The following is a 27,456-nucleotide window of genomic DNA, read 5'->3' as shown; positions in this document are numbered from 1 at the left end:
TTTTTTTTTTTTTTATTACACACTTGCTGATTCTGAACTCACCTGTTCGCAGCGTTTCTGGTAGGCGTCCTTCTCAGCCTGTTTCAGCAGCTTCCACCGTTGGCTACACATCACCATGCGCTCCGTGCTGGGTACATCCTTCATGTTTGACATCAACTCCGCGCAGAACATCGAGTAACCATTTCTGAAATCATATGCACATAACACATTACATTTAAACAAATTCAACTCAACCAGCATCATGCAGATGTGTCAGCGGTGGATTTGCAGCGGTGACTCACGGAGGTGGTTTGTCGGGTCTGCCGTCAGATTTGTCTTTCAGGTGCCTCTCGGCCTTGGTCAGGGTGGACTTTACGATATCATTTTGGGTCATGTTTAACTCTGGGTGCTGCTGGATGTATTCCCGCATTGTCTCCTAGAATATTGCAAACAAAAACATAGTTAACAGTGAAGAAAGAAGGAAGGCATGTCATCATCACCCTTCGTAATTCTAACAGCCAAGTCTTACCTCATACTGTTTCCGCTGCTCCAGAGACTTGCCGATCCACTTGAGTCTCTTCTTGTCAGACAGCTGTGTCCACTGTTTGCCAAGACTGTCCTTAATGTCTTTAGTGGTGGCCTGGTGGCAGACAGAGAAAATTAACATCCATGGTATCATGCAGTCACAGTTTAAGAGGGTGCTTTTTGTACGTGGTGTAGTAGGTGCTTTAACTTACATCTGGGTGTGTCTTGAGGAAAGCCTTCTTTTCATGGTTGTACCACAGCTGTTGGGGGGTCTTGGGCTTCTCTGGTACATTTGAACCTTTCTTGGTCATGCTTTCCACAAGGTCTGGGTGTTCCTCTCTGCATTTACACATAAAACATTTAAGCACAATTAGCCTCCTTATACAAACCGCAGGCGCAGGCCTTATATCCCCGGGGTTAATACTACTTAATTGTGAAAGCTAGTAATCTCACCTGAACTTCATCATGCTTTGAACAAATGATTCTTTGTCTCTTAAGAAGTCGTCAACATATTTTTTCTGTGGAAAGAATAGAAAACAATATTTTTGTTGGAATTTCAGAAACTGTATCAAACGGTGCCAGAGTCAAATGTATCAGCAATGGCCTTTGTTTTCGACTAACCTTCTTCTTGTCGGGGAGCTCTCTGTACTTCTTGGAGAGGATTTTAGTTAGGTCTAGGTTGCTCATCTCAGGGTGCAACTTTGCGTACTTGGCCCTCTTTTCCATGAAGAAGCGAAAGTACGGAGTCAGTGGCTTCTTGGGGAAATCTGGGTGTTTCTGTGTATCGTGGGGGAGAAAAGCAGAGTGAATATACTTAAGACTTAAGCTCCACTCAGACAACTAGTTCTTCATTGGTTGTGTGAAATATCGATTTTAACTCACCTTTATTTTCTTGCCCTTGTAAGGGTTTTTGATGTAGTCCTGAGCATCGACTATCAGCTCTGTTAGGGTCCGGAATTTACGAATCTGTGGATAAGGCAGATAAAAAAAACATGCACATTCAATGAAGTGGAAAAAAGACAATAAACAACAATCAATATCAATATTGCCAAACGTGGCTTACCTCTTTAGAGACCTCCTGCCACTTCTGCTTACACATCTCTGCTGTGTAGGAATTGAAGGCCACCTTCTGCCAGTCGAGGTGGGACTCTGACGTTTTGTATTTAGTCAGATCTTTCTGGGGCAGGGCCACTTTCATGGCCTCCAGCAGTTTTAATAGGTCATCCTGCGCCCACACTGTGATAACACAAAAACAATAAATAACAAAAATAACACTTGAAACTGTCATTATTAAAATCACTATATAATTTACATACTGACTTTTTAGATTGTGTGTGTGTAATAAAGAGTTTTCTGTAACTAAATAGTAGGTTTACTCTTAGAAGATCACTATAATTGCTACAGGAACATGTAAAATACATTAATCAAAAGCATCATTATATCATTAATATACGTTTTTATAATAGCAGATTAATTGTAATTGTGTGCGTCTTAAAAGGAATAATTAATCTATTGTTTCTGTGGATTAATTGTGGAATACAAAGTTAGCAAAGCTGTTATAAAATCCCACCTAGGACTTGGGTGGTTGCCTCCATTTCCCCATTCATTTGTAAGTGTACTGTCTTGTATCTACAAAAAGAATAAAAAATAAAGTTAACAAACATATATCTTACAGTAACATTAACTTTAATAGAGAAAAACATTGAAATCCATACATATGTAGGTTCATACTTCGCTCCTACACTCATAATAGTTATGTTTATTAAATCACATAATTTAACGAGAATGTCATTTTAATGCGCAAATGATTCATAAAGTTTCTCCAAAAGTGATTTTGTCTTTGATATATATATAAAAAAAAAGTAAAACTCCGATGTTTCCAAGTCGTGGGATTTAAATTTGCCTCGACATAATGGTTTATGTTCATTACACCGCCCCTTAAACGTTTACGCTACATGGTGAGACATAGGCTATTGCTTGTGACGGCTTCAAATCTCAAATAACACTGCGGAGGGCTTCAACTAGCACAACTAGAGCGACAACAGCAGTCTCCGTCGAGCAAATCCTGCCAGCGGGAATCTGGCGTATTATTACTATCCTTATTCCACAACAAAAGTATCGTGGACACGCAGGAGCGACCATTTTCTCTCTGTCGGTCCGCCCGGTAATGGAGGATTTTCTGTCGGAGGTTGGGGAGGATACACGGAAGGAGGAAGCGAATGGAAGTGGACGGACAGGCAGCTGTAGGCGACCAGCTGACCACGGGCTGGGGATCTGCTTTCGGTCTCCGACAAGGGGGAATGGTTGCTTGGAAGTACTGCAGCCAAATGCGCCACTCGGCACAGGCGCCTCATCACCGATGGACGCGGATCTAGCTCCGCCATGCAACCCTATAATCTCCCTCTTCCAGTGTTCACTCAGGCTGGAGCGAGGAAATCGATATGAGAATTTGCTTGCAGTTAATAAATGTGTTCCAAGAGTGTTTTACAGACCGCTTTATTCAGGTTTTTGGCGTTAAATGTGGCGATTTGAGAGCAAAACCCAGAGCATTCTTCAGCGAGGCGTAGCCGAGCTGTGCTCCAATGATGGCGGCTGCTCGTTGTTCATCGTGTCCTTGGTGGCCCCAGCTCACTGTGGAGTCCACGGTGTGACCCAGCTGCATTAAAAACTACCATTATCAGCATTTCTGGGACTAAATAGATACCTTAACGTACACCTGGAGCCGTTATAACGTCAAATATATCTTTAATTTCAGTATGATAATATTACAACATATGGATGATAACAAATTGGGAGCTCAAGCATTAAGTTACATGCCCAAGGGCAACTTGGCACGACAAATGAAACATTTAAATTGCACTTTACTCCAATATATTTTTAAATTTTACCGTTTAATACAAAACTCTGCGTTTACCTAGCTGTATTTAATAACCTATCCGGTTTGGTGGACCTCTACATAATTTTACTATTTAACATTTAAAAAAAAAAAACCTTATAACGGCAAAAATGTAGCGACCGTTAAACGTTTAAAATTCGTTACAACAGATTTAATGGAGTTCTGTAAAAATTACATTTAAACAAATTGGGCAAAACGTCCGAGATAAATGTCATGGTGGTGGGTTGGAAGGACTTGCGGAGGCGCAGGAAGAAAGAAGAAAATGGAAAATATTTTTTTAACGGTTAAACGTTAAAGAGCCTCGACCTCACTTCACCGGAGAGTTCGTTTCAAACGGAAACGGTTGGCTGTTAACGGTTTGTGCTACAATGTCGCGCGGATAAACTGTAGTATAAATTGTTGGCTGGAAAGAAAAAAAGCTCAAAGGAAACATGTTAACATCCGAAGGCAGAGCAGCTTCACTGGCGCGACAAACAGCTCCAGGTCCGCCATGCTTCAGCTCTGCTCTACAAGGAAGAAACCTACCGTGACAAGGTCCAATGGCGCACTGCAAACACAGAAAAACGGAGCTTAAAACTAAAGCCAGGGCGTTGCAGACTCCCTTCCCTCGGTCCAAAAGCGCATAAACGAGACCAAGAAGGCGGGTTCTCCGAGCTCGGTCGTCGGTGGTTCTGGGCTAGTCAGTGAGAGAGAGAGGGGGAGAGAGAGGGCGAGTCTCTGCACGGTGAGATATTAAACCGAGATCCCTGATGGCTAACCGAGAGAGGCGGCTGGCTGTTCCGCCAACAGCCGCATGGAGGTCTCGGCGCGGAAACCACCGTTAATTCCCCCACGCAAATACCCCGACTACAAGCACGAACAGCCGAGTTTCGATGACGGGAATTAGCATAAAACAATCGCTTGGTGTATTTTTTTTTTTTTTTTTAAAAGCCGCTATCGCATTTACCTCCGGGTCTTAACATCCAGTTTTCTTCCCCGCTGTAGAGGACAAGAAATCCGGCTATGGCCGACCTCGTCTGTACGCTGCCACAGCGGTTGGTTTATTTCGCTACTACAAAAAGAGGCTTGACGACCGCGGCGCTTTTAACAACAAAATAATTGAACATTAAACGGTAGATTTTGCGTGTTTAAAAACAAAAAAAAACCAAAACAACCTTATTCGGGGTTGTTTATCGCACACTCTCGCCCGAGCGGTTGTTTTGTTGGCTTACCTGTCTCTCGGCGTGAGCCTCGGTGTCGTTGTGGAGGAAGAAGGGGAGGGTTGAACGATAGCCAGCACTGCGCCGTCGGTCCTGGGCTCCAGTCCCCGCAGAGATGGTCCTTCCCCCCCGCCTCCATCTCACTCGCCGTCTCCCTCCACTCAGCGCGTAGCAGCTCCTCTCTCTCCATCCAACCATTTCGCTACGCCGGAACATCCACATTTTTCCGACCTTGCGCCGTTGTTTCTGAAACCCTACCGAGAGCCATTATTTAGTTGCTCCCGCAGCCCGACGCTGTCAGATCTCCGGCCCGAAGTTTGAACCACGAATATTTTTTAACATGGCAGCGGAAAGTTTCATGAAAGCCGAAGTTGTGCCAATTGTTATCTAATATAAATGCACTCAGCTTATCTCACATACTCCCATAACTTAGTATAATTAACTTTTTTTTTTTCATTTAAAAATAAAAATAAAAGTTTTTAATTTTCACTCATCAATGTCAGACTTCCACTTTAGAGAGAACTACCTAAAAAGGGTCTTCTATGCAAGCCTCCATGCATTTTCACATTGCTCGATTCCTCTTTTAGCAAATAGTAAGAGGCTGTTTGACAGCTTCATTTTGGCCCTGCATGTTTTTTCTTTTCAACTCCACCTTGTGTGTTTGTGGGCGGAACCCGCGGCCGTCCAATCCACTCAGTCCGATTCGAGGAAAACAAATGACTTTCAGGCCTTGTTAAACTGTGCTGCGTTCCGTGGCTGTCGGAAATTCTGCCTCCATTGCGGGCACAAACATTGGATGTCGATGTGTTTGTTTGACCGTGTTTAAAATAAATCAAATAAACCATGAGGGGGTATATGTGATATGTAATGTAACCATAGATTGGGAACTATTGCAATCTTGAAATGTTACTTCATCCAGTTTATTTTGACATACCGTGTTTGTTGCGGATCATTTTTATTTAATTTCTTCATATTCATCAGTTAGTATTGTCAAATTCTCCTGCTTCCAAGGTCTGTATAGTTAATTTGATATTCTCTTAATTACTGTTGTATTTGTTTATTCCACTCTGTCTTTCTGTTCAATCACATATCTGACTTTTTGATGAAAGTAGCTTTATCAAATGAAATAAGATATAAATGGAAACTGTTCGAAGGAGTGTCATTATGTTCTGTATTGACAAGTAACTACTTATTTATGTATTTATTAAAACTCTGGTTCTCCATGACAGATCCGGACGTGTACTGGATCTGTGAAAGGATATTGAACCTGCCATACTGTTTTTTTAATCACTTACCTGATCCATCTTTAATACTCTGATCATCTGGATTTAAATAAATAATTCAAACGGTGAACGTGGTTTGAGCTAATTTTGGCCAAGCTGGCAGCACTAGAAAACTACACGCTGCTTAAATTTGTATTTTTCTGGATAACATTGAAGGCATCATTCAGTGTCACGCAATTGAACAACCCTCTCTTGTTACTTATTAAAACTATGCGAGTGATGTGAAATATTGTATTTTCTAATGCATTAATAAAGACAGGCACATTATAGGCAGTTTTATTTTTAATAAAATGAAAAACCATAGCATGTACAGTGTTTCAGGCACACAAACACATGATAGGCAACACAAAAAGGCCTAATAGGATGCATTTACAATTAAGCTTTTCCCTGATTATATCATAAGTACGACATCCGGCTCAAACAATTATATTTCATCATACACTTCACCCATCACTTCTCATCACATTATATAATCATAAAAGCAATAATCAATCGGATATAAGTGCGTTAAACATCTTTCTATACACATTCTAAACATTCTTCAGGAAAACCATACACAATATGTCAAATGGAGCAAACTTGAGTAATTGAAAACACATTTTGAAAATAAACTAAGGAAGACTACTGTATAGGGCTAAAGGCTGGTGTGATAGTCAAAGTCAAAGTCCCATAAAAATGCATTATTTGTGCATGTGTAAAGAAGTGAATAGATCAAATGTGTTTAACTTAAATAGGGAACATTAAGTTAGGTGCAGTCATGTTATTACAACATGAGCAGATCTACAATGTGGCACCACTGGTACTCACTTTAAAGCTATACTGTAGTTATGCACTAAAGGAAAAAAAACTATTATAAATGGATTTACTTCACATCCGAAGGGAAATTACTTCTCATTTAAAGACATCTAATGTTTCTCCATCATAAAATCACTAAACAGTCTGATTTAAGAAACAAAAAAAGGGAAGCATTGTCAATAAACCCAAACTATGGTCACATAAAAGATGAAGAAACACAGATTCAGCTATAGGAATAATGTATGAATTCTAGAAATGAGAGGTAATTTCCTTTAAAGACAAATAATAATAGTAACAGAACAGAATAGTTTGAAACTGTATGTTTACAACAATACATATTTTTAAAGATTAATGGCAGTCAAGAAATTAGTTCATTTGAAAGTTTGTGAATGAAACATGAATGATATGGTGTTGTTTATGGGAGTGGGCACTCATCGTACACATCCTTCCCAGGTTCCTCCTCAAATGTCACTTTGGCATCATCTGCGTCCAGCTGCAACACACACAAACACACACACACATCCAGTTACAACAGAGAAACCTAAGTAACACAATAATGTGTGCCTGACCCTAGGGGTTAATGCAACATATACAGAGAGGTACTTACACATTTCATCTCCATGGGAGTGAAGAGCGTGCCGGTCATGGCCATGCGCAGAGGAATAGTGAGAATGAGAACAAAAGGCAGTGCCAGGGAGAAGGGACTGATCTTCACCATCCACAAGATAGCCAGGCACACGAGCTGGATCAGTGTGAATAGATGCATCCGCAGGGTCTTCACCTACACAAATGAACAGAGGACAGGCTTAACAGGGAACGCAGAGCCAAAGACTAACATGGAAACAGAATGCTAATTCAGGCTTAGATAATTTACTGGGAGATTGTCATAGGCAGTTAAAAAAAAACAACGCATGTACAATTTAATGTGATAGTCTTTTGCATGGAAGGATTTCTGAAAGGGTCTACTGGACCCAGGTGTCCAAGGGGTCACAGGGCCTCTGGGCCAGAGTCTCAGTTTGAAGTGACTGTTAACATTACTTGTTGGAAAGTTAGTCAAATTACTCTGAAGAGATGTGAAACAACCACAAAAAGATGCAAAATGACTACAAAGAGATGTGAAATGACCACAAAGACACACAAAATGACGACCAAAAGATGTAAAATGACCACAAACAGATTCAAAGTCACCACAAAGAGACACAAAATTATCATATTTCAGTCTATACACAGTACAGCTATATGACTTGAGACACAAGGGTGTATAATATATTAATAATTAGAGCAAAGTCCTGTATTTCAGAAGGTTGCATACCCTGGTGGCATAGGCCTCAGAGGGATGGTATTTCTTTGGTGTAATCAACAGAAGCATCCTGTCCCACATCTGGATTCCACTCAGAGAGGTAATACCCATGTAGAGGAAGATGCCGAACAAGGCTGTCATAGGAATCATCTTCAGAATAGGTTCCATGAAAATAGAAACACCTGTAAATCACAGAAAGTGAATGATTATTAAAGGAAAATGACAATTTAATGCGACCCTGCTGTGTCTGTATCAGCACTGTAGATGGCAGCACCTACCAACCATGATGGCCACAAGAAAGCCACTGATCCTCTGCTCTATCACCTTCTCAATCTCTGGTTTCGGGCCCTTGGTCATGACAGTGAGAGCGTTGGCGTGGGTGACAGATCGCACAGTGGCAGCGCTCAGCCATGGGACCCCGAAAATAGAGGCAATGCCTCCCATGGTGACCAGGATGAGCAGATCCCAGTGAAAACCAGATCCTTTCACCATCTTCCTCTCAGGTTTGCTCACAATCAGCCTGTCAATCCACAGAGAATATCAGAAAAAACTCTGGATGGGATTACATGGAGTAATATTGAAGGCTAATATACAACCATAGTGTCACTCACGTAGTAATCTGGGACTCCAGGAAGATGAGGATGAAGACGAGCAGTGCTGGTACACAGCAGGCACCCATCATCCAGTAGGGAAAAGGTTTTTTTATTCCCATGGGGTTGATGAACCAGCCCCGGGCTCTGGGGTTGGTCACCTCAACACCTTTTGGCACAACCAGTTTCTACAAGGGAACAGAAAGATCTTTACTCAGCTCATTTATAACAACAACAAACAAATCACAGAACTGAGCATAGTTTCAGTTTGGCCCTATTTGTATTTAAACATGTGATCCGAAGTGCTACAAGTAATGCCACGATCCAATGTCACCTTAAACTACTAACCTTCAAGTCTAAGTTTATTTGTCATTTGTCATTAACTATTAAATAAAATAAAAATCAAAGCTGAAACTGTGTTTTGTTTCTTCAGGACTGTATAAATGGACAAAACATCAGACAAAAGCTACAAGCATCTGCAGTGAGTCCATCATAAACCTAAATGTAAAGGGTCTGTTTGTTAAAATAAAAATGCACATAACAGCGTAAAAAACGGAATAAAACTCAGATCTTTTATTGAAACAAAACTCTTGGGGCCAGAGTGGATATTGTTGAATTTAATGACTCAAAATTATTGCATTTGTCTTTGACTACACTAAATCCACACCCAGTGTGCGAACGAAATCATGGCTTTCGGGGGAGCTCACTTACAGCACCCTGACTACAAAACAGAGAAATGAAAAGTGGCAATGTGGAGTACAGACAGAGTGGGACTAAGAAAGAAGATTGTGATGTGAAGTTGAGTGTGTTGAAATTGCAAACAAAGATGCATGCATGTATCTTTATTAAAGTGACTTAGTGCGGAATCACCCTAATGCATGAATAATACATCAATAATATCCAAATTTTACGTATGGTCCATGATGATGAAGTTACAGAGAAATGCAGGGCAAAAATGTAAGTATTTAAGACACCCCCCAATATTTCACAAACTATGTTTTTGGGGGAGCTCATATCTAAATAAGAGGAACCAGGCCCACCTATAGGTCCTTGATACTAACGTGAGATAACTACATAAATAGATTTTTTTTTGTTTTAGACAGTTAACTGAAAAAACTTAACTCACGCTGACACAACACTTACCTGAGTGTAAGCGTCCTCAATGCTGATATCCACAGCAATCATGAAGAAAATAGCAATGGGGACACCGAAATCTCCAATCAAACGACGAAGCTAGTGAGACAGAGAGCAAAAGATACATCATGGTCAAAATCACAGAACCTACTTGATTGGTTTTTCCATTTAGAGCCTTTTCAAAACTACACAATCTACAGACACAGGAAGTTGATCTTACCGGGCCAGGGAAGTAATGACCATTCTTGAAATGGCGGAGGAAGTATGCAATGAAGAAGCAACCAAACATCAGGCACATGGACAGCAGGGCAGTGTTGGGGTATGGCCTTTCAACCTCCAGCTCATGAATGGTTACGTTGCCATCTGGATGGTACTCAATGTGCTCTTTGACGAGCGGGTGGAAGGGGTTTTCCATTGAGTCGTTCAGATGATCGTAGTTCAGAATCAGAGGGTGGGTTTTGAAGATCTGAGATGAGAAGTCATAGGAAGCAAAATAAGGAACAACTAATGCGGGCGATTGCAGCGATGACTAAAAGGGAAAATTGTGTCTGTGGTGTGAAATGGATGAAAAGAGGAGGTGAGGAAACCTTGATGAGCTTATTGAAGGTCTCATAGATGAAGATGAGAGAGATGAGGATGGAGAAGATTTCCTGAGTGAAGCGGGAGATGAATCTGACCAGGAAGCTGCCTTCCACGGCCACAATGATGATCACGATCACTACCAGCCACATCCCCACCCAGATACGACCCACAATGTACTCAATGTCCTGGGACTTGCAGAACTAATATGGAATGAATGTAGAAAAGTAGATGTTAATGAAGAAAAAGAAATGTTTTTCAGGAGTTTTAACATTTGACAACTCATACAGTACGTACAGCGAAAAAAGCTTCCTCAAACACCAGCAGTGGTCCGGAGAATCCGATGACAAGGACAGGCTGGGCAGCGATGAGACAGAAGATGACACCCTGGACGCTGGTGGAGATCATGAGCTCTGACACGCCCATCATTTTATCAGTTTTGTCAGCTAGAGTGAGATAAAAGAGAAAATAATTAATAATATCAAAGGTCAATAAACTGAGAGAACAGACACTCTCTATCTTGAGCTCTTTTTTACCCAAAAGGCCTCCAAAAGTGATGGCCGGAGACAGGGCTGCAAAGTAGATGAAGATGACGGCAGCGAGGACTTGAGGGTTCAGAGCGTCTGTGTAGTCGCTGATGTAGTGACGGAAACGGCGCTTCAAGTCCTTCACCATCCCGCCAAAAGGATAGCCTGTACGGGCCAGAGGGTCCTCCCGTGGCGCCTCTGGAGGTTTCTCAACTAGACAGGCAGAGACATTAAATCACTAAATCTGCCTTTTCCTTTTAATGCTAAAAAATATGCAATAATTTACTTCAGCAATCCAGCTGATGGTTTTGTTTAACTATAGTAAATCGGGTTCACAGCAATTACAATAATTTCTCACCAATAATTTCTCCAACTTCAATCATTCATAATGGACTGGGTATCTAAGCATCTAATTTCTGAAATTTTACCCACAGTACAAATGAGAGAGAGGCAATATGACTACATGTTTATTAAATAAAAGGTCAGGACTAATCATTGTAATTCAGTTAAAAAGGTACATTTAGGGATTATTCTTATTTGCCTTCTGGTGGAGAATTAGATGAATATATATGTAAAAAAACTGGCCAATAAATAGTCAGCACATAGCCTCACGAAAAACCCCAGGCAAATTATCCCCTCACACTTTGGTTTTTATAGATATAACATGTTAATCAGTGAGCTTTAATGGTGCTGGTAGCTGGAACAAGGCTCGCTGTTTCTCTATGTTTCCAGTCTTTATGCTATGCTAAGCAAATGGGCAGATGACTGTGGCTGCGTATTTAATGGACAGATATGAGAGGTATAAGTCTTCTTATCTAATGCTCTATCATAAAGTAAATACACATATTTCTTAAAAAAAAACGTTTGCTTTAAAACAGACATATAAATCTATGATAAGAACCACATGTCCGCATTATATAGTAGGGATAGCGTAAACACACAAAAGCTTCATGAATAACATTTAAGCTGTAAGTTTTGGCTGCTTTGTACTGTAAACTGACCTTTGACCCTGTCACCAAAGGCAAGACGGCTGTCGATGGGACGGACTCTGTCACGCAGCATCTTCTTCTGGAAATTGATAACTGGCTCAAGCATTCCTTTATCTTGGATTTCAGTGGGAGGGATCACAATGCTGCAGTCCATGAAGTCAGCGATGGCGTTGGTCAAATCTGTGTCGGTCTGGGCCAAGAACGCCTCCAGACAGAACACCTGTCAGAGCAGAAACACAGAAAAGTTTAATTCACCTGCGCCAAACAAAGTAGGTTGGTGAGATTGTGTAAACTCATTGCCGCATCTCTCTCACCCAGTCGGCCATCAGAGCACCCATGGCACGGCCACATTGACTGTAGTCTATTTCGCTCTGGCTGGGGCCCACCAACACAAAGACAAAGCGAATAGGGACGGGACTCTCCAGGGCAGACTCAATCACCACAGAGTCAGTCAACCTCACAAAAGCCACCACTGGTTTCTCCAGGAGGTCCAGAGCACCTATCGAAAAAACATACTCTTTTAGCCATGTCTGCTCCAGAATACAAAAACCTGGAGACACATAACTGCATCTGAATGACGTGAAATTACCTGAGAGGACAACTGAGGCCTCCATGTTGTCAGAGCTGTCTCTCTGCAAAAACAATATGTAAGCTCTGTTATGTGAATACATGATTTTGATTATCACTCAAAGGATGAAAATGGACGAAAAATTAAAAATGTATACCTTCTTGGTTACAGAAAAGGTCTGCATCTCAATGTCTCCAGAGGGAGTAACCACAGGTCCTTCAGTCTGACTGGAAGGGGAAATAAAATGAGCATAAGGTACATGCTGCACACATTTGTATGGCATTATGATTTTATCGAAAGAAACGGTGGGTACTGTGTGTTACCTGCGTCTCATGAGGAGAGCTCTCAGCAGGCCATCCCGATCACTTGAGCGGATCTCACCCTTGTTCAGTAGCTCATCAGCCACCTTCTCGGCCACAGCAGACAGACTGCTGGCGTTCATGTCGAGGATCACAGCCCCTGAGTGCATTTGAGTTGCTTTTAATTGGACATATTCATCAAACATATACTGATTTGTGCTTCATTTAAGAAAACCAAAGTCACCTGTGCTCATGGTCTTGCGCAGCTGGATCAGGCTCTTAAAGGTGAGGTAAGAGACATGAGAAGGACCCCATATTCCTGTGGCAGGGTTAAGGTTCTCCTCGTAGCCCACCCAGCGGCCGGTCTCCTGCCAGGTGTTGCCCTGGAGCTCATTCAGCTCCACATAGGCCTGTGACAATGCAGCGTGGTTAATAAACATACCAGCAGATAATGTTGGTTTCTATTAATGAACTTTTATATTTGATGAATGTCGACTAACTTGAGCATCCCCCCTGGTGGTGGCATTGGTGTTCAGGTTCAGGTAAGCTGAAATAAAGAGACAGAAAAGTGATTTGTGCACAGACGTAAAAAGTCAAATCACCAACAGTGAGAGGCCTGTGAGAGGGACCTACCTTCTGAAACACCGGGGATGGCGACGGCCTTCATAGGTGGCTCATTCTCGCCCTCCTCCTCCTCCTGCCTCCCCTGCTCCAGGTCATAGATGCCGCTTAGGCGAGGTGGAGTCCTGGTGGTGTGGAGAAACAGAAACAGGGATGAACAAATGCTTCACCTCCTAATGTCTCACCAGAGCTTGCACACAACATGCCAGTGATCTTACTGCCTGTGAAATGATTCAACACAGCCACAACAGGTAGAGTAAATTATTATTATTATTTTTTTTTAAATGCACTCCCATAATCATGACTGTAAGTTAAACTGGATTTGAAGCCTGTAATTGTAATATTTTTTTCAGTCTGCTATCAGTGCTATTCTCTTCTTGGCCACAGAAGGGCGATATTACTCAACCTATTTCTTATCATTGACTGCTTGTACAGTTTGGTTTTGTGCCTTGAGATAAGACTCTCAGGCATATGTATTATAAGCTTAATAAAAAATAAAGCTTCCTTCGAGGATTGGCTAAGCCTTTCCTCAGCTGTGGCCCTAAAGCTGCTACATTGTGTGAAAATTATTTCTGACTTATCACTAGCTGTAAATACCCTGTAGTCTGTAAATCTTTAATTTTTCTGAAAGCAAATAAATGGAAAAGCAAAATCACTTTGTCCATGTTCATACCTCAAGGTAGGTATTCCCTGATTTTATTTAAATTTTGGTAAATACTTAATAATACTTAATAATTTCATAGTTAACAGATGGATTGAATGCTTGATAAGCATAAGCATAGGAATGTGACCTGACTTCAGCATAACCCTGAACTTAAACCTGCATTCATTTCTTTTTTGACCACTTGAGGGCAGTGCGAAAAAGCTGCTTACATAACATTATCCAGTTACTATATTAAAAAGACATGGAGCAACATTAGCTTTCCCTGGAATTTGTATTTCTGGTCACCTGGTGAATGTATTCACTCTCCTTTTAACTTAGGTATCTGGCTCTTTAGCTGCTACGTGTACCACTATGACCAGAAGCTGTTTATAGTGCGAACAGTGGTGATTATCAGAGCTTTTTCACTTAAAATAGCTGCCTGCTCCAGCTAGAATACATCAAAAAATGCTATGTAGAGCTGGTAGGGACTGCAGATGTGGTCATAACTCTCTAAAGTAATCTGACACATTGTTAAAACAAATTATTAGAGCAGTTTAACTATAACTTATATATAACTAATATATATATATTGTTTCATTTGATTGGAGGGATTTGTTTGGGTGGTACACATCTTGGGAGCACTGCCTGACATGCTCAATTCAGGGCAAGAAAGACCCAATACCTTTATCTTATCAGACACAGGATGCAGAATTCCTGCACATATTTACAGTACATATACAGAGTGGTGTAGGCATGCAAGCTTAACCTGCACAGCAGTGGTGAAACAGAGAGGCCTAAATGAGAGAATGGACTCACAGTCTCACTGGAGAGGGGAAAGCTGAGTCATTGTCTTCATACGACATGTCACTGCCCTAGAAGAGAGGGAAAGTTGAGAAGGAATTAATTGAAGAAAGTTGAATGAAAATAAAACGATAAAGGGAAAATAGGTTTCACTGCGAGATTTATTGAACATATAAAACTCCACAGTCTCCATCCAGAGCTAATTTTTCTGAATTATTTGAGCACACAACTGTGGAGCTTCAATATGACAATATATCTTGCGGCAGTTGTAATGCTAAATGTACTGAATCTAAATGTGGAAGATGGTACACTGTTGAGAAGTTTAAGGAAAAAAGACCAACCTCCTCAAAACTGAGATTGTTTTCCATTGATGTTTTTCAGGTGTTGAATCTTTTAATTCTCAGTTACTTTTATGCATTCCCTAAGACAGAAAATGAGTGGATGAGCATAAAAAACATATATAACACTATTATTATATAAGAAATGCAACACAATTAGAAATGACCAAAGCATTAAAACATTAAACTTATGTTCATTTTTTTAGCTGGTGATATTGAGTAGTGGGTTTTGACTTTTAAGGCAGGTGCACCTACAGAATCCAAAGCACAGAATCTGCTATAAATATATATTATATTCTTATAGCAATCATTGCAAACGTACCATTATTCTGTAGCAAACTTGGCAAGGTGTTTTTACTATTAAGGAACATGTTTGTTACTTTACAGAAACCAATAAGACTTGCTTTTAGGCAGCTTTGGTTAAGATACCGCCATCTACCATCACACAGCTGCTCTGAGTCTGCTTGCAGATCCACGGGTCAGGACAGATAGTCAATTAGCCGTTAAGAATGTGAACTGCGTTGTAGTTTAAATAGAAGACGTACATAGCCTTATCTCTGGGTTACACCCTTCTTTAACCAGACTTCTCTGTTCTCCTCAGTAACAGTACAGTGAAATGCTTGAAATGCCGCTACTGTAATATCAAGTAATACAAAAGTAATTTAGACAGAAATACTGAAAATTCACCACAATCTTATAATGTAACACTATGTGATATTTTTTTGTGGATTTAACAAACAACTGAACAAACCTTTTCTTTGTACAATTGCAATTAAATATTTTTTCTTAGTGGATGAAGGGCCAGTTTTTACAGCTTCATTTCAGACATGTACAAAACTGATAAGAAATGTTTGATAGTAATACCTGAAAGAAACAAATCTACAATATGGCCAGTATAGCTGAGCATGTTATGGCACCACATATTAACAAGACATTGCCATTTAGTGGTAAGAATATAAATACATTTTTTTTAAAAAAAGGCAAAATAAGTAGGTTACATATTTCTAAAACTGCAACAGCTGATGAAAATCCTCAATGGCTTTCACTAACTGAAGATAATAATTCAACTTGACCTTGACCACAAATGAGTATAAAATCTTTGAATTGTCTTGATGCACAACAAACATCTTTGATTGAAAAGGTTAATATTATTTTCCTAGAAAAATTATTTCAGCTCAAGAAAAGAGTTTAGACTGAACTCCTGCCCTTATCTTACGAACATGGCAGAGACATAACAAGTTGGAATAAGCTCCTCTCCTCAGGGAACCTTAAGATATCCCTCCTGTTTGACCACTACACTCTAGTCCAGCAGTACCACAAAGTATGTCTGACCCCTGTCCAGAGAAGGCCACACCCTTACCTGCATGCAGGTACTCCCACCTGGTCTCCAGCACTGGAAACAGGACAACCTCTGTCAGCCTAGACGAGCCCGGTGATAAAGTGAGCCAGGACAAACCAAAAGATGAGTACAGAGAAAGAACGAGAGGAGCGGGAACACCCATTTGAAACTACGTCGTCCCAGAGAAGTGATGTACCCCACAACCCCCCTGGTTGCTGAGTAACCTGGCGGGGGGGTAATGGAGATAAGGCCTGTGTAACAGAGAAGCAGCCCTATCGGTCAGGGACACCTTGCGGCAGGGATATCCCAACCCTACTCCGCCCTCCCAACCTTGAACCAAGTCTGAGCTTGGTCCGGGGCAGTAAGAGGAACCTGTCTTGTTTGGACCAGCAAGCCTAAAGTCATCCTAACTGAGGGGCACACAGGGGGTAAAGAGGGTAGAAAAGGGGGCAACATATAGTATCAGAAGGAACACATCTTGGTACGTCATCTTGTTTACGTACTGGGGATTCCCTTGTGATGGGGGGGTAGTTCCTCTACACTTGATTATCTTGAGGAAAGTGATGAGATAAACACATTAAACCCAGCTTTTTCATTGCAGCCTTAAAGCTTACTTAGTTTGTGTGAAGCGGTAGCGACAGGGTTAGAAATCTTCTGCAGCTGACTGGAAGTGGATGCTAGGGGTCCAACCCAGTCTGATAACAGACACTGACACAAGGATGCAACACAGACTGGGGAGAGAGGAAAACATCAGAGGTTGACACCGATTATTATCACAAAAAACCACCTAAAACTAAAAGATTATTCATTGGAGTCATGACTGAGTTCAGTGAAATTCAAATTGCTTTTAATTCATCCCTCAAGGGGAAATTCGAGGCGACACACAAACAGTTAAAGCAGATGCACAAAAATAATCCAAAGATACAAAATACAGGAGTGTATAGATTAAAAGAAAGAGAAAAGTTGAGGATTTGCTAAGCTGCTCAAGGGATCTTTATGTTTGCCAATAATTTTAGAGCTGAGGTTAACAACACCTTTCAATTGGTTCGTGCACTTTCACAAGAGGAAGTGAACCAGTAAAATAATGAAAATGGAAAAATACTTTTAATAAAATAAGTTGTCAGAATTCTCTGATCTACTCTGAAGTAAAAGAGAAGAATAAAAAAACGAACAGGGGAAATCATCAACAAGATTTTTAAGGAATACATTGATGAACTAATTATGAAATGTGACCCATTTATGCATCTAAGGGTTAATCATCTTGGTCAGTGGGTCAGTGTGATCTGGTTTCCTCAGAGGTTAATGACAGTTCATGGAAAGCCACCATCAGACAGACATGTACAGGATGATCTCCAGAGGCTGTGATTCTTACAGACAAAAGCTTCAATTCTGTCTTTGAAATCAAACACAACTGCCCTGATAATTGATTTCAGCCTCCAGTTTCAACAAGGCCACATGACCCAGTGATGTGTCAGTAATTAGGCTACATGGATGCTTTACTGGGTAATTTCACAAGAAGAAGTCTATTGTGCAGTGATCAATGGTAACATGCTGGTGTTCAAGAAGTACGTTTTCTGTGGTCATCATCTTATATGAGCATGCTAGCATTTGCTAATTAACACTAAACACAAAGTACAGCGGAGGCTAATGCAGGTATCTGGTTGCAAACCAAAGTATTGGACAAACTAAAGATTTTTAAAAGTTACAGTCTGGGGGACAATGTCTGTACCAAAAAGCAATGTCAACCTCATGGTCCACATGCTGGAGTGCACCACCATGATAATTCTTACGACACAGAGAAAAAAAACCTACATGCACCACATAGTGAGGGACATTGGGCCCCAGCTAAAGACACTTGTGGCACAAGCCTGTTATCACCAGTTTTGGAAGCTATCTTGTGTGTCCATGTGCCTCAACATACCATATACAGACACTCCCAGTCTTCATATAGACATGTTCATACACAGACATCTTTGTAATTTTTAGTCTTTACATTATTTGGGGAATTTTATGGTATGTGAAGCAGGCAAATTGAGATACAAAGACAGTTTGAAATCTTGTTTTACAGAGTGCAACATTTGAAAAATGTGTGAAATAACAAACCATTTAATTTGTAGGGTACCGTATAGCAATCCAGCTTAAGAGGATAGAGCATAAGGCAGCTAACAGCGTTAGGCATGTGGATGAAATGTGATACATATTAGGAAAACGGCAAAAGGATGTAAGGTCTGTTTCATTCATTGCAAGTTTTCATGTTTTATTGCCATACAACATTGAATCAGAATAGATTTAACGTGGCTTTTTTCACATCAATCAACATAAAAAGACTCTAGATGTGAAAAAAGATACAAAATAAATGTAAAAGTATGCACCCCCTTTAATAGGCCACCCTTTAATCATCACTGGAAATCTTTCCACTGATTGTAGTATAAATACATCTGTAACTGGAAGGCCCAACTTGAATACTTTTTATAGGCACTGCACAATTTCAAACCTCTAACTGGAGGTCTAACTAAGGCAGCACAGATGGTCTCTATCAGCATTACAACAAGCAGGCTGCTGTGAGTTATCACTAAGGGCCAGAGCCAGCAGCAAAGACCCACCTAGTCACAGTGTATTATACTGAACTGTCCATTAACAAGTAGAAAATACAGTGTGGATCATTGTGAATTTACGTTAAGAAAACTCATTTAACCAGTATTACAATCATTCAATCCAGAATACTAATAAATGCTCATTTTTGTTTGTAATTAAATTTATAACCAATGACTCATTTTCTATATTCCTAAATGTTTGTGCTCAGTGGTCTCTGGACTCCTCATCAAATAATGATACATAACATTATTTAGACAACATTATAGAGTTGGAACAGTATATACAGTCATGTATCATTGATAAAAATGTATTTATAGCAGTACAAATTGTGAAAACACCCTCTGGGTTTGTAGCATTTCATTCCACTTTCACACTCTTGTTGTCTTTGTTTCAATGATCTGTGTTTCTGACTGCAGTATGACACTATCTTATTTTCTTGCTAGGGGATGCCAGAGACCAAATACTGAAGATGGCAGTCTTTGTTGGGTTTGGCACCCCGTAGTGGAACAAATGTGTAAAAACTACTGGATGACTAAATGATTAGTCTCATGCTCTGCTTCACACATGATCCTCATGACGAACGTTTATGAAATCATGATTTTCACAAATGCAACCTCTATCTAGTCAAGTATTTTAGTTGTTTCCTAATGTGTTAAAGTAAAGATGTATACCTTAAATCTTAAATACAACTGGGCATTAAAGTATGAAATAAATCTTCATTTGTATTGTCTGAAATGTAACTTCTGTGTAGGTGCAACTCATAAGCTTGAATACAGTACTGTTGTTCAGGTTCAGCATTCTTCAGCTCAAGCAACTGTTGCCATGCAGGCTGTTAACATAACAAAAACCCGTTTGACTTGTACGGTAAAATGATTGGTAGGGATGACTCTCATAGGATCAAGCCTCTAGGGTTGCACAGCATCACCGCACCCAGTTAGGAATGTGTACATAATAGGCGTGTGTTGTTTAACACTCAGACCTCAGTAATACTGGATAAAGACTAAAGGCTAATTATAGAGCAATTACAAAAGATCTTTGCATAATAACCATTTTATATCCATATATAACCATGCACACTGTCCACACAGTACGCTGACACTGAGAAAAGACACTGACATCATGAAAAAGTGACAAACACCAGCATTTAAACAACCATTATCTTTATTCAAAGTCTACAGTTTGTAAATCTGAGTAAACAAAGCGAGTGATTTGTGTAAAATGAGCTGACATCTAACTAGTGTGAGCTGACAGACCAGTGGGTGGTGGTCTTCAGAAGCACTTCTGATGATCGCTCTAGTACCTGACCAGTTTTAATTACAGGAGAGCTTATCATTTAAACAAAACAAAAAATACCCTGACAGCAGAACAACAGATTCATATTGGACTTTTAGCAGAGCTGAGCTGCTGCAAACAATTGCATCATTTTAAAGTTTAAAACTATTCCAATTTGATATGTATAAAAAAAGAAAAACTAAATTTTTGCATTCACCAATCACAAATTATATGACATTGCATCGCTATCCACGACCCATACAGTAATCAGAGTGTTTGAAATAGCCTCTAAAAGAGCGGTGCAGAGGCAAAAACAAAGAGTCTCCCTTTATGCTGAAAAAATGTGACTGCTTTGCGCTGCCCTTGCATTGAAAGAAAATTATTAATTGCATGTGAGATCAATAAACAAATACTTGGAAAAACCATAATTAGGCAGCTAGAGAATGCCAGGCAATGAGGCTGTAGGAAAATAATATTGAGCTCCCTTCCAACACTTCTGCAACCTCTTCTCCCAATCTCAGTTCCCATAAGGAGGGCACAGCCAGGAATGGATTCATCATACCATAACCTTTAACCTTTTAGGTTACAGTAATCATTAACAGCCTGGAGCACCACAATGAGAACAAGAGAGGGGAGCCAGAGGGAAGAGCTGCATCAAACAAAGCAGCTAGTGGTCATAGTGCATCTCTGCTGGGTTTGTATAAAGCAAGGTCCTCAACCCAGCCTGCTGCTGAAGCATAGCGGGGCCGGACCAGAGGTGGCATTGGCAGTATACAGTCGCACTGGCCCGTCTTGACGCTGCTGATGTTGAAGCAGAACGGAAGAGGAAGGTTTACATGATGACGCACGGTGCACGGCTCTTGGTGATCTTCGGCACAGGTTTCCCGTCGTGTGCAAGCTGGACTGCATTCAAGACCTGCGACAGGGGGAGAGAGAAAAGCACAAATCAGAGGCTGTGGAGTAGAGAGAAACAGAAAATGAAAACACTAAAGCAAAGTAACGTAAAATTAATTAAGTGATGTGCTTCAGGAAATGCACGAGTCACGTCCTACCACTGCCTCCCTTTCTGTGTGTCTTAACAATGAGCTCTGTTGAGCTCTACACTTAGACCGCTGCAGGGCGAAACCCTTTGGACAAGGAGGAAGTGGTGCACAAATCAGAAGCTCTGATTTACATTTAATGGAGCAGTTGTTTGTTACTTACATCATCCTCATATGGGAAACCACCCGTCTCCAGCTTGGAAAAGACCAGCTGCCCGTTGAGTTCAATCTCAAAGCTGCCTATGAAATACACAAAAAAAAAAAGATAAGAACATGACCTTTACCCCTCTTTTGGTGGACAGATACAGTCACATTAATCAGATCGGACACAGACAAACTGTGGGTGAGAGTTCAGCTCAGATATGAATTACCTTGTCTGCCCACGAAGCCTGACAGAACCGCATCGGGAAACTCAGCCTTCACAGCGTGGGCGAGCTCCTGATAGCGGGGTCCGTAACCTCATCCGCCGCTACATGGAGGAGAAAAAACAAACACATCCCAAGGCGTTAAGGTATCTTTCAATCAGTGCTGCAAAGTCAACAGGCTTAGCTTAGCTGCGAGCTAATGATGCTAAGCTCTCTTCATACAGGAGACCCGACACAAGCAGTTAGCTGAGAGCTTACACGGATTAAAACCAGTATCAGAAAACATGTATTTACCAGTATTCCACTTTAATTGTCACCCCCATTGTTGCTGTTGCTGCTGCTGCTGCTGTTGCTGCTGCTGCTGCTGCTGTTGTTGACCGACTGTCAGCTGTGCGGAGGAGCGCTCGTTGCGTATCACTAAGTAGCGGAAAGGGGCGGAGCTTAAACTCGGAGACTTCCGTGAAGACAGCTGACAGACCGACACCAAAGGGAGGCAGTGGAAGAATAAAACCTTTTCACACGAGAAACTGATTTATGTAACTAAGTATATTTACTCAAGTAACGTTTTAGTGGGCTACTTTTACTTTGATACTTCAAGTACAGCCTATATTTGGTAGTTACTGGCAGTGAAAAGCACATTATTTTAAAGATGTTTTATAATTATTCCCGAAAACACATTTTAATTCATTTAAACTTCGTGTTTGTTTGTTTCTAAGAGTAAAAATAATGGGTCTCCTTAAATATATTATTTTGAAAGGCATCACTGCAAACCATGAGTTTTATTCTCTTATTCTAACTTTACACATTTCAGCATAATAACATTTGGGCCACATAAGAGTGGTGGAATAAGTATAAGCCTAGTAAACATACTCCATTACAAGCCGTCCAGTATTCAAAATAAAACATTAAAACTAAATGTATTAAAAGTAAAAGTACTCATTGTGCAGCAGAGGAATGGCTTCTACTGAGTTATATTATTATTATTATTGGATTATTATTGATGCGTAACATGAAAGCAACATTTTAATGTTTAACTTTTTTATACTGTTGGGTTAGTTGATCATATTTTATGAAATGATCATCAACTATTATAGCTCTTAAATAAATGTAGTGGCATAAAACACACAATATTTCTTCCTGAAATGAATTGGAGTATAAAGAAACTGAAAATGAAAATGCTAAAGCAAAGTAAAATTAAAATAGTAAAATGCTTCAGTAAAGGATGAGTCACATCCTACCACTGCCTGGCTTTCTAGGCTATCTACACTTCAATGATTAAACCCTGTGGGCGAAACCCTTTGAACAATGAGGAAGAACTGCTTAGGGGCACAGACCACTGGGGAGGTCACACCTGACATGTGAACTCAATTTGTTCCGTGATGGAAATGATGGGATTTCAGGAACTTATCTAAAGATGGTCATCATGTGACCGAAGTAGCATTAAAGTGTAAATTGCATTATCCAGAATTCGCCACACACCCTAAAGGGCCCCAAAGGTCCCAGGTTCAATGCATGAACATGCACTTATGACACTCAGCATATAATTAATACGTTACAGAATATTAGTATTGTTGAGACAGAGAACAGAGACTATGCTTTATGTTTAACTGTTTGGTGAACATGCCCTCATATGTCCCTGACAAATTTGAAAAACTATGTACAATTCAATGATAAAAATATGTAATTATGTAGGAATCAGACCGGAGGAATCGTCACTCAATTTGAAAATAACATATAAGACACTTGTCTCAACCTCTTACATGAAGGGCTAATGCTAACTGAAATATGTAACATGAAGCAGCTATCAGAGTTGTCATTAATAGTAAAGATAATTTAGATTCTATATAGCACTAAAATACACAAAAAGTGCAATATTTCCATTGAACTTCACACCTCTACTGGGTGCCACAAAAGCTCAGTGATCATTATTCACCATGTTTTGTGCTTATTTCTGTCGGAATTCAATGTCCAGTATAAATGCTTCACACACTCTTCTGTTTCTCTCCAGAGTGGACTTTCGACCCGCTGCTGAGAGGTGTGGTTCTTACTGTCTACACTGCATGTGTCTGATTACTCATTAAAGACAACCTTCAGACTCATAAACACATAAAACACAAACTTCTGCTATCACTCGTTATTCAGAAAGAACACGGAAAACACGGATTCGACATGTGAATAAATGTTTTAAAATCTAGTTGCTTATAGATGAATGTGAGATGGCAACCAGCAAGCTGTCAGCATGTAAGTTTTGATTCTTCTTCTCTCATAACAACCACATTACATCCAGGATCATGTATTGATTTTTAATTTGAAAGGTGTTGTTGTGAAAATGCAAACAGCTTCCTACTTTGTAATAATTATATAATAGTTATCAGTTTAAATGTCTTCTTAGTATCTTATCTCTAAGAGTACATACTACATACCATACTACATATTTTTGTACATATTGTTATTTTTTTTTATTGTTTTTGCATTGATTAGCTAACTTTTTTTTGTAGTTTTATGTCATTTTGGGGGTAGATTTTTAGGATTGTGAATTTATTTCATTATCAATTTATCTTAATTTCTCAATTATTTCTTAGCGTAGCTTTAATATTAACCCGTCTCGGGCTTATTTCTGTCTTTTATCCTCTGTGTGTGTATGTCATTGTTTTTGTCAGGGGACGGCTGCTGTACAGCACAGTTAAAGATTATCTTACTTGGTGGCAGAAACTCTGGAAAGAGTTCTGTGGGGAACTTAATCTTGGGCAAAGAGGAGTTTGTCACCAAAGAGAGGACCTCTTGCTCCCGCAGGCTGGGTGTGGTGGCCGGACAGTGGCTCACAGTGGTGGACACCCCCGGCTGGTGGTGCGACTTCAGTGCTCAGGACACATCTGAGCTGGTGAAGAGGGAGATTGTAAGCAGCGTCTCTCTGTGCTTGCCGGGCCCACATGTATTCCTGATTACAATCAAGGCCAGCTCAGCCTTCTCAGAGAAGCGTCGCAGGGCCGTGGAGGAGCACGTGGCCCTGCTGGGTGAGGGGGTGTGGAGTCACTGCATGGTGGTCTTCATCTCTGCTGACAGGTCTAAACACACAGAAGAAAAAGAGCTCGTACAGATGGGGGGAGAGGCCCTCCGCTGGCTCACTGAGAAATGCAGTCAGAGGTGTCACACTGTTGTCTTGAGTGATGATACTGAAGTCACAAAGTTGCTGGAGAAGATACAGAAACTTGTTACAGAAAATGGAAACAGAGTGTTTGAAATGCAGGAAAACATTTTACAGGCGACTGCAGAGGAGAAGAGGAGAGTGGAGGAGAGGGCTCGGCAGAGGTTTATAAGAATGAAGAAACATAGATCTCTCATGAGACGTGAGTTCATCATAATCTTTTGCATATTTTGGCTGTTAAAAGGTCCAGTGTGTAGGACTTAATGGCATCTAGTTGTGAAGTTACAAGGAAACTATGGTGACCACAAAAAACATGAAAAACAAGAAATACACACAGAACATGAAATACACGAATGCCTATCTAGGGTCAGTATTTAGTTTGTCCCTTTTAAGCTACTGTACTGTTTCAGCATGGTGGACTCAATGCAAGGTGACCAAAGATATCTGTACATATAAAAGGCTCATTCAAAAACATAACAATTCCTATATTCAGGTGATTATACACTAATAAAAGCATAGTTATGCATATTATATTCCATTTCTGCCAATAGATCCTTCTAAATGTTACACACTGGACCCTTAAATACAAATTCTTTTAGTCTACTACATTTAGCGCGTATATTATTATTTTTATTATAGATGTACTATTTGCAGCTTTAGTTACAATTTACTTTACAAAGATTAAGATTCTGCACAAAGTCATATGAGCGCTTCAGTCTATGCTCAACTAAGTTGCTGCTGGCTCCACCTTTCATTAGTTGGACAATATATGGTATTGAGAGTCGGGTATTCGATTCTGCGAATTGTAAGTCTCAGAACAACTGCCAATTAAGCAGCGGATCATGCGTATTTTCCAGATATGAATATTCTGTAACCTATAGGAAAATGTCCGTTAATAGGATCCTTTTCCACAGCAGGCCATTTTGCATTGAAATAGTGAGCTAACAGGTGTAACCGATGCATACTAATAAAGGCTCCGTTCTAACAGAGTCAACCTATTAATTATTTATCACTGGTAAAACCTTTTGTTTACCTACTATGTTTCATGATCAATGGTTGGCTGTGAAAAAGGTCGGATGGAAGTCTGAACAAAACAACCGATAAGCTAACTAAATGCGGGATACCAGTATTCCACTTTCACTCTTTCAGAGAAGGGCTGCGGAGCCCATCACTAATATCCGGAAATTGTGAATGGTAGGAGCAAAAGGTTCTGGGAAATAATCATCAATACGACTTGAGGAACCCACAATCTCTGAAGCATTAGTGATGGAGGGCAAGCCTCAAGCAGATGAAAGAGCTGCTGAGAGAAACAGACACTCAGGAGTGAGTCGGGTTGGAGGAACGGTGTGGTGTCGATGAGGAGAAAGAGTGACTGTGGTGTTACACGCCGGCTGAGGACTAAGCAGTGCAAGGGAATACTTCAGGGGCTGTAGAGGATCGGGAGATTCTCGAAACATTCCTCTCGACCGTTTGAGTTGAGGGAGATATACGTATAGTTGGCGCTTGACTTGCTCATAGCGCGGGGGCCTATACAGTCTTCCTGGCTGGTGATTCCGGGATGCTCCCGACAAGAGCCTTCCACTCAAACATGCTCCAATACTAGTTACATATCTTTGGGTATGGGAGGCGCCGAAGGAGATGTGACATCTCATGCCTGATGTCAGGGTTCTATAGATAAACTCATCACTTAGTGCTTATTTGTAGAACAAACCAGTCAACATTGTAAATGTTTTAGTTTTGGGGATACCTGGTGCTTGGGAATGGCTCCGAGAACTAAATGAGCCAGTGCATCAGAGATTTATAAATACAAATAATGGTTTAGATTCGCAAGAGATAAAGGCTTTTTTCAATGAATGAGGGAGAGTCCCTCGCAGCAGTCGCTATATCTCAGGATTCGACGGCAAACTCATCTGGTATCATAGTAGTCTGACAATAAACTAATAGTGGGTTAGCTGGATCCAAGTGCAGGGAGAACCTATGAATGCTATAAGATTGCGGATTAGTGTTGGCTGGCTGGTCATTACATATAGTGCAACACACATGAAATGTCTATAGATGTATGTCGGATGAGAGTGATAGCCCCGACTGTGTGCAGGGAATGATACTGTGGGTGATCGTGAGACAAAGGCGATGGAGGCACTATGGAGAACAAAGTAGCGCAAAGAGTGGAAAAAACAAAATCTCACTTTTTTGGATCTGCTGGGCGTGCACGTTTTCGTTTTTCAGGTCGTGACTATTCATTGAGTGCATGTACATTGATAACATAGTCATTTGTAATACATTTGTCTGAGTGGTGTGATTTTCTATTTCAACTACTCCCTATTAATAAACAACTAATCTAGGAATTAGACTAATTTTTTGGACACAAGTCAACCAGAAGGTGTTTTTATGTCCAATCGTTGGCATATGATCAGATTTGTAAAACGTCATTTTCAACATGATCGTACAACGCTCTTCACAAGATAACTATAGGACGTATATACTCGATGGTGTAGATTAATATTCCTTATTTCTTTTCATTGCCAACGGAGTGGCTAGAGACATGAACAGCAAGAGCTACATGTGGAAACACCATCTTGAGCGAGAAAGTGTCCACACGGAAACACATACACACCTCCTGCTCTGAGAAACGAG

At 40.5% G+C, this 27,456-nt stretch overlaps 4 protein-coding genes across 9 annotated transcripts in view; 1 reads left to right on the top strand and 3 right to left on the bottom strand.

Annotated features, from left to right (window-relative positions):
• ubtf (upstream binding transcription factor) overlaps window positions 1-5,164 on the bottom strand; it is an 11,066-nt gene extending 5,902 nt beyond the window's left edge. For 2 of the 5 annotated variants that reach the window (XM_035654513.1, XM_035654514.1), the window contains exons 1-10: window positions 2,220-4,273; window positions 2,075-2,133; window positions 1,568-1,740; window positions 1,387-1,470; window positions 1,126-1,281; window positions 958-1,022; window positions 717-843; window positions 509-619; window positions 282-415; window positions 43-184 (exon numbers count right to left, since the gene is read on the bottom strand). In XM_035654513.1, coding sequence (XP_035510406.1) covers window positions 43-184; window positions 282-415; window positions 509-619; window positions 717-843; window positions 958-1,022; window positions 1,126-1,281; window positions 1,387-1,470; window positions 1,568-1,740; window positions 2,075-2,133; window positions 2,220-2,233 — 1,065 coding nt within the window. In that variant the 5' untranslated portion in view covers window positions 2,234-4,273. Of the gene's footprint in view, window positions 1-42; window positions 185-281; window positions 416-508; window positions 620-716; window positions 844-957; window positions 1,023-1,125; window positions 1,282-1,386; window positions 1,471-1,567; window positions 1,741-2,074; window positions 2,134-2,219; window positions 4,274-4,346; window positions 4,522-4,611 lie in introns of those variants that run through there. The other 3 variants (XM_035654515.1, XM_035654518.1, XM_035654516.1) reach the window with 3 other exon arrangements.
• Window positions 5,165-6,144: 980 nt separating this feature from the next.
• On the bottom strand, window positions 6,145-16,704 carry slc4a1a (solute carrier family 4 member 1a (Diego blood group)). Of its 2 annotated transcripts, XM_035655366.1 has the most exons (21): window positions 16,427-16,701; window positions 15,070-15,149; window positions 14,744-14,799; window positions 13,297-13,409; window positions 13,164-13,210; window positions 12,908-13,073; window positions 12,688-12,823; window positions 12,522-12,591; window positions 12,386-12,428; window positions 12,111-12,295; window positions 11,809-12,016; window positions 10,817-11,020; window positions 10,578-10,726; window positions 10,289-10,483; window positions 9,922-10,167; window positions 9,711-9,800; window positions 8,589-8,755; window positions 8,256-8,497; window positions 7,990-8,159; window positions 7,285-7,458; window positions 6,145-7,170 (listed from the first exon to the last, which is right to left on the bottom strand). In XM_035655366.1, the coding sequence occupies exons 2-21, from the start codon at window positions 15,094-15,096 to the stop codon at window positions 7,093-7,095; spliced, it is 2,766 nt and encodes a 921-aa protein (XP_035511259.1). In that variant the 5' UTR covers window positions 15,097-15,149; window positions 16,427-16,701; the 3' UTR covers window positions 6,145-7,092. The 2 variants fall into 2 exon arrangements, with proteins under 2 accessions (XP_035511259.1, XP_035511258.1); XM_035655365.1 differs by having other exon boundaries at window positions 10,578-11,020; window positions 16,427-16,704.
• A 3,439-nt stretch (window positions 16,705-20,143) lies between these two features.
• selenow2a (selenoprotein W, 2a) lies at window positions 20,144-22,108 on the bottom strand. The gene is made up of 4 exons (XM_035655375.1): window positions 21,972-22,108; window positions 21,684-21,781; window positions 21,476-21,552; window positions 20,144-21,188 (listed from the first exon to the last, which is right to left on the bottom strand). The coding sequence occupies exons 1-4, from the start codon at window positions 21,998-22,000 to the stop codon at window positions 21,105-21,107; spliced, it is 288 nt and encodes a 95-aa protein (XP_035511268.1). The 5' UTR covers window positions 22,001-22,108; the 3' UTR covers window positions 20,144-21,104.
• A 1,666-nt stretch (window positions 22,109-23,774) lies between these two features.
• si:ch211-214j24.15 (GTPase IMAP family member 8) overlaps window positions 23,775-27,456 on the top strand; it is a 7,988-nt gene continuing 4,306 nt past the window's right edge. Inside the window, exons 1-2 of the mRNA XM_035655374.1 lie at window positions 23,775-23,918; window positions 24,338-25,024. Coding sequence (XP_035511267.1) covers window positions 23,894-23,918; window positions 24,338-25,024 — 712 coding nt within the window. The 5' untranslated portion in view covers window positions 23,775-23,893. The remainder of the gene's footprint in view (window positions 23,919-24,337; window positions 25,025-27,456) is intronic.

The sequence above is a fragment of the Morone saxatilis genome, unplaced genomic scaffold (assembly GCF_004916995.1).
Source record: "Morone saxatilis isolate NCDOM2014 unplaced genomic scaffold, NCSU_SB_2.0 Contig14, whole genome shotgun sequence".
Lineage (NCBI taxonomy): Eukaryota > Metazoa > Chordata > Actinopteri > Moronidae > Morone > Morone saxatilis.
Note: the sequence above shows the minus strand (reverse complement) of the source record. Positions and strands in the feature narration are given on the sequence as shown.

What these genes read in the sequence shown, in the direction of transcription:
- slc4a1a (XM_035655365.1), bottom strand. Translation starts at nt 15,096, where the DNA reads ATGGAAAACAATCTCAGTTTTGAGGAG. An exon ending in TTCCCCTCTCCAGTGAGACT is followed by an intron (nt 13,410 to 14,743) that starts GTGAGTCCATTC and finishes CCACACCACCAG; the next exon opens with GACTCCACCTCGCCTAAGCG. An exon ending in GCTCTCCTCATGAGACGCAG is followed by an intron (nt 12,592 to 12,687) that starts GTAACACACAGT and finishes TTCCCCTTCCAG; the next exon opens with TCAGACTGAAGGACCTGTGG.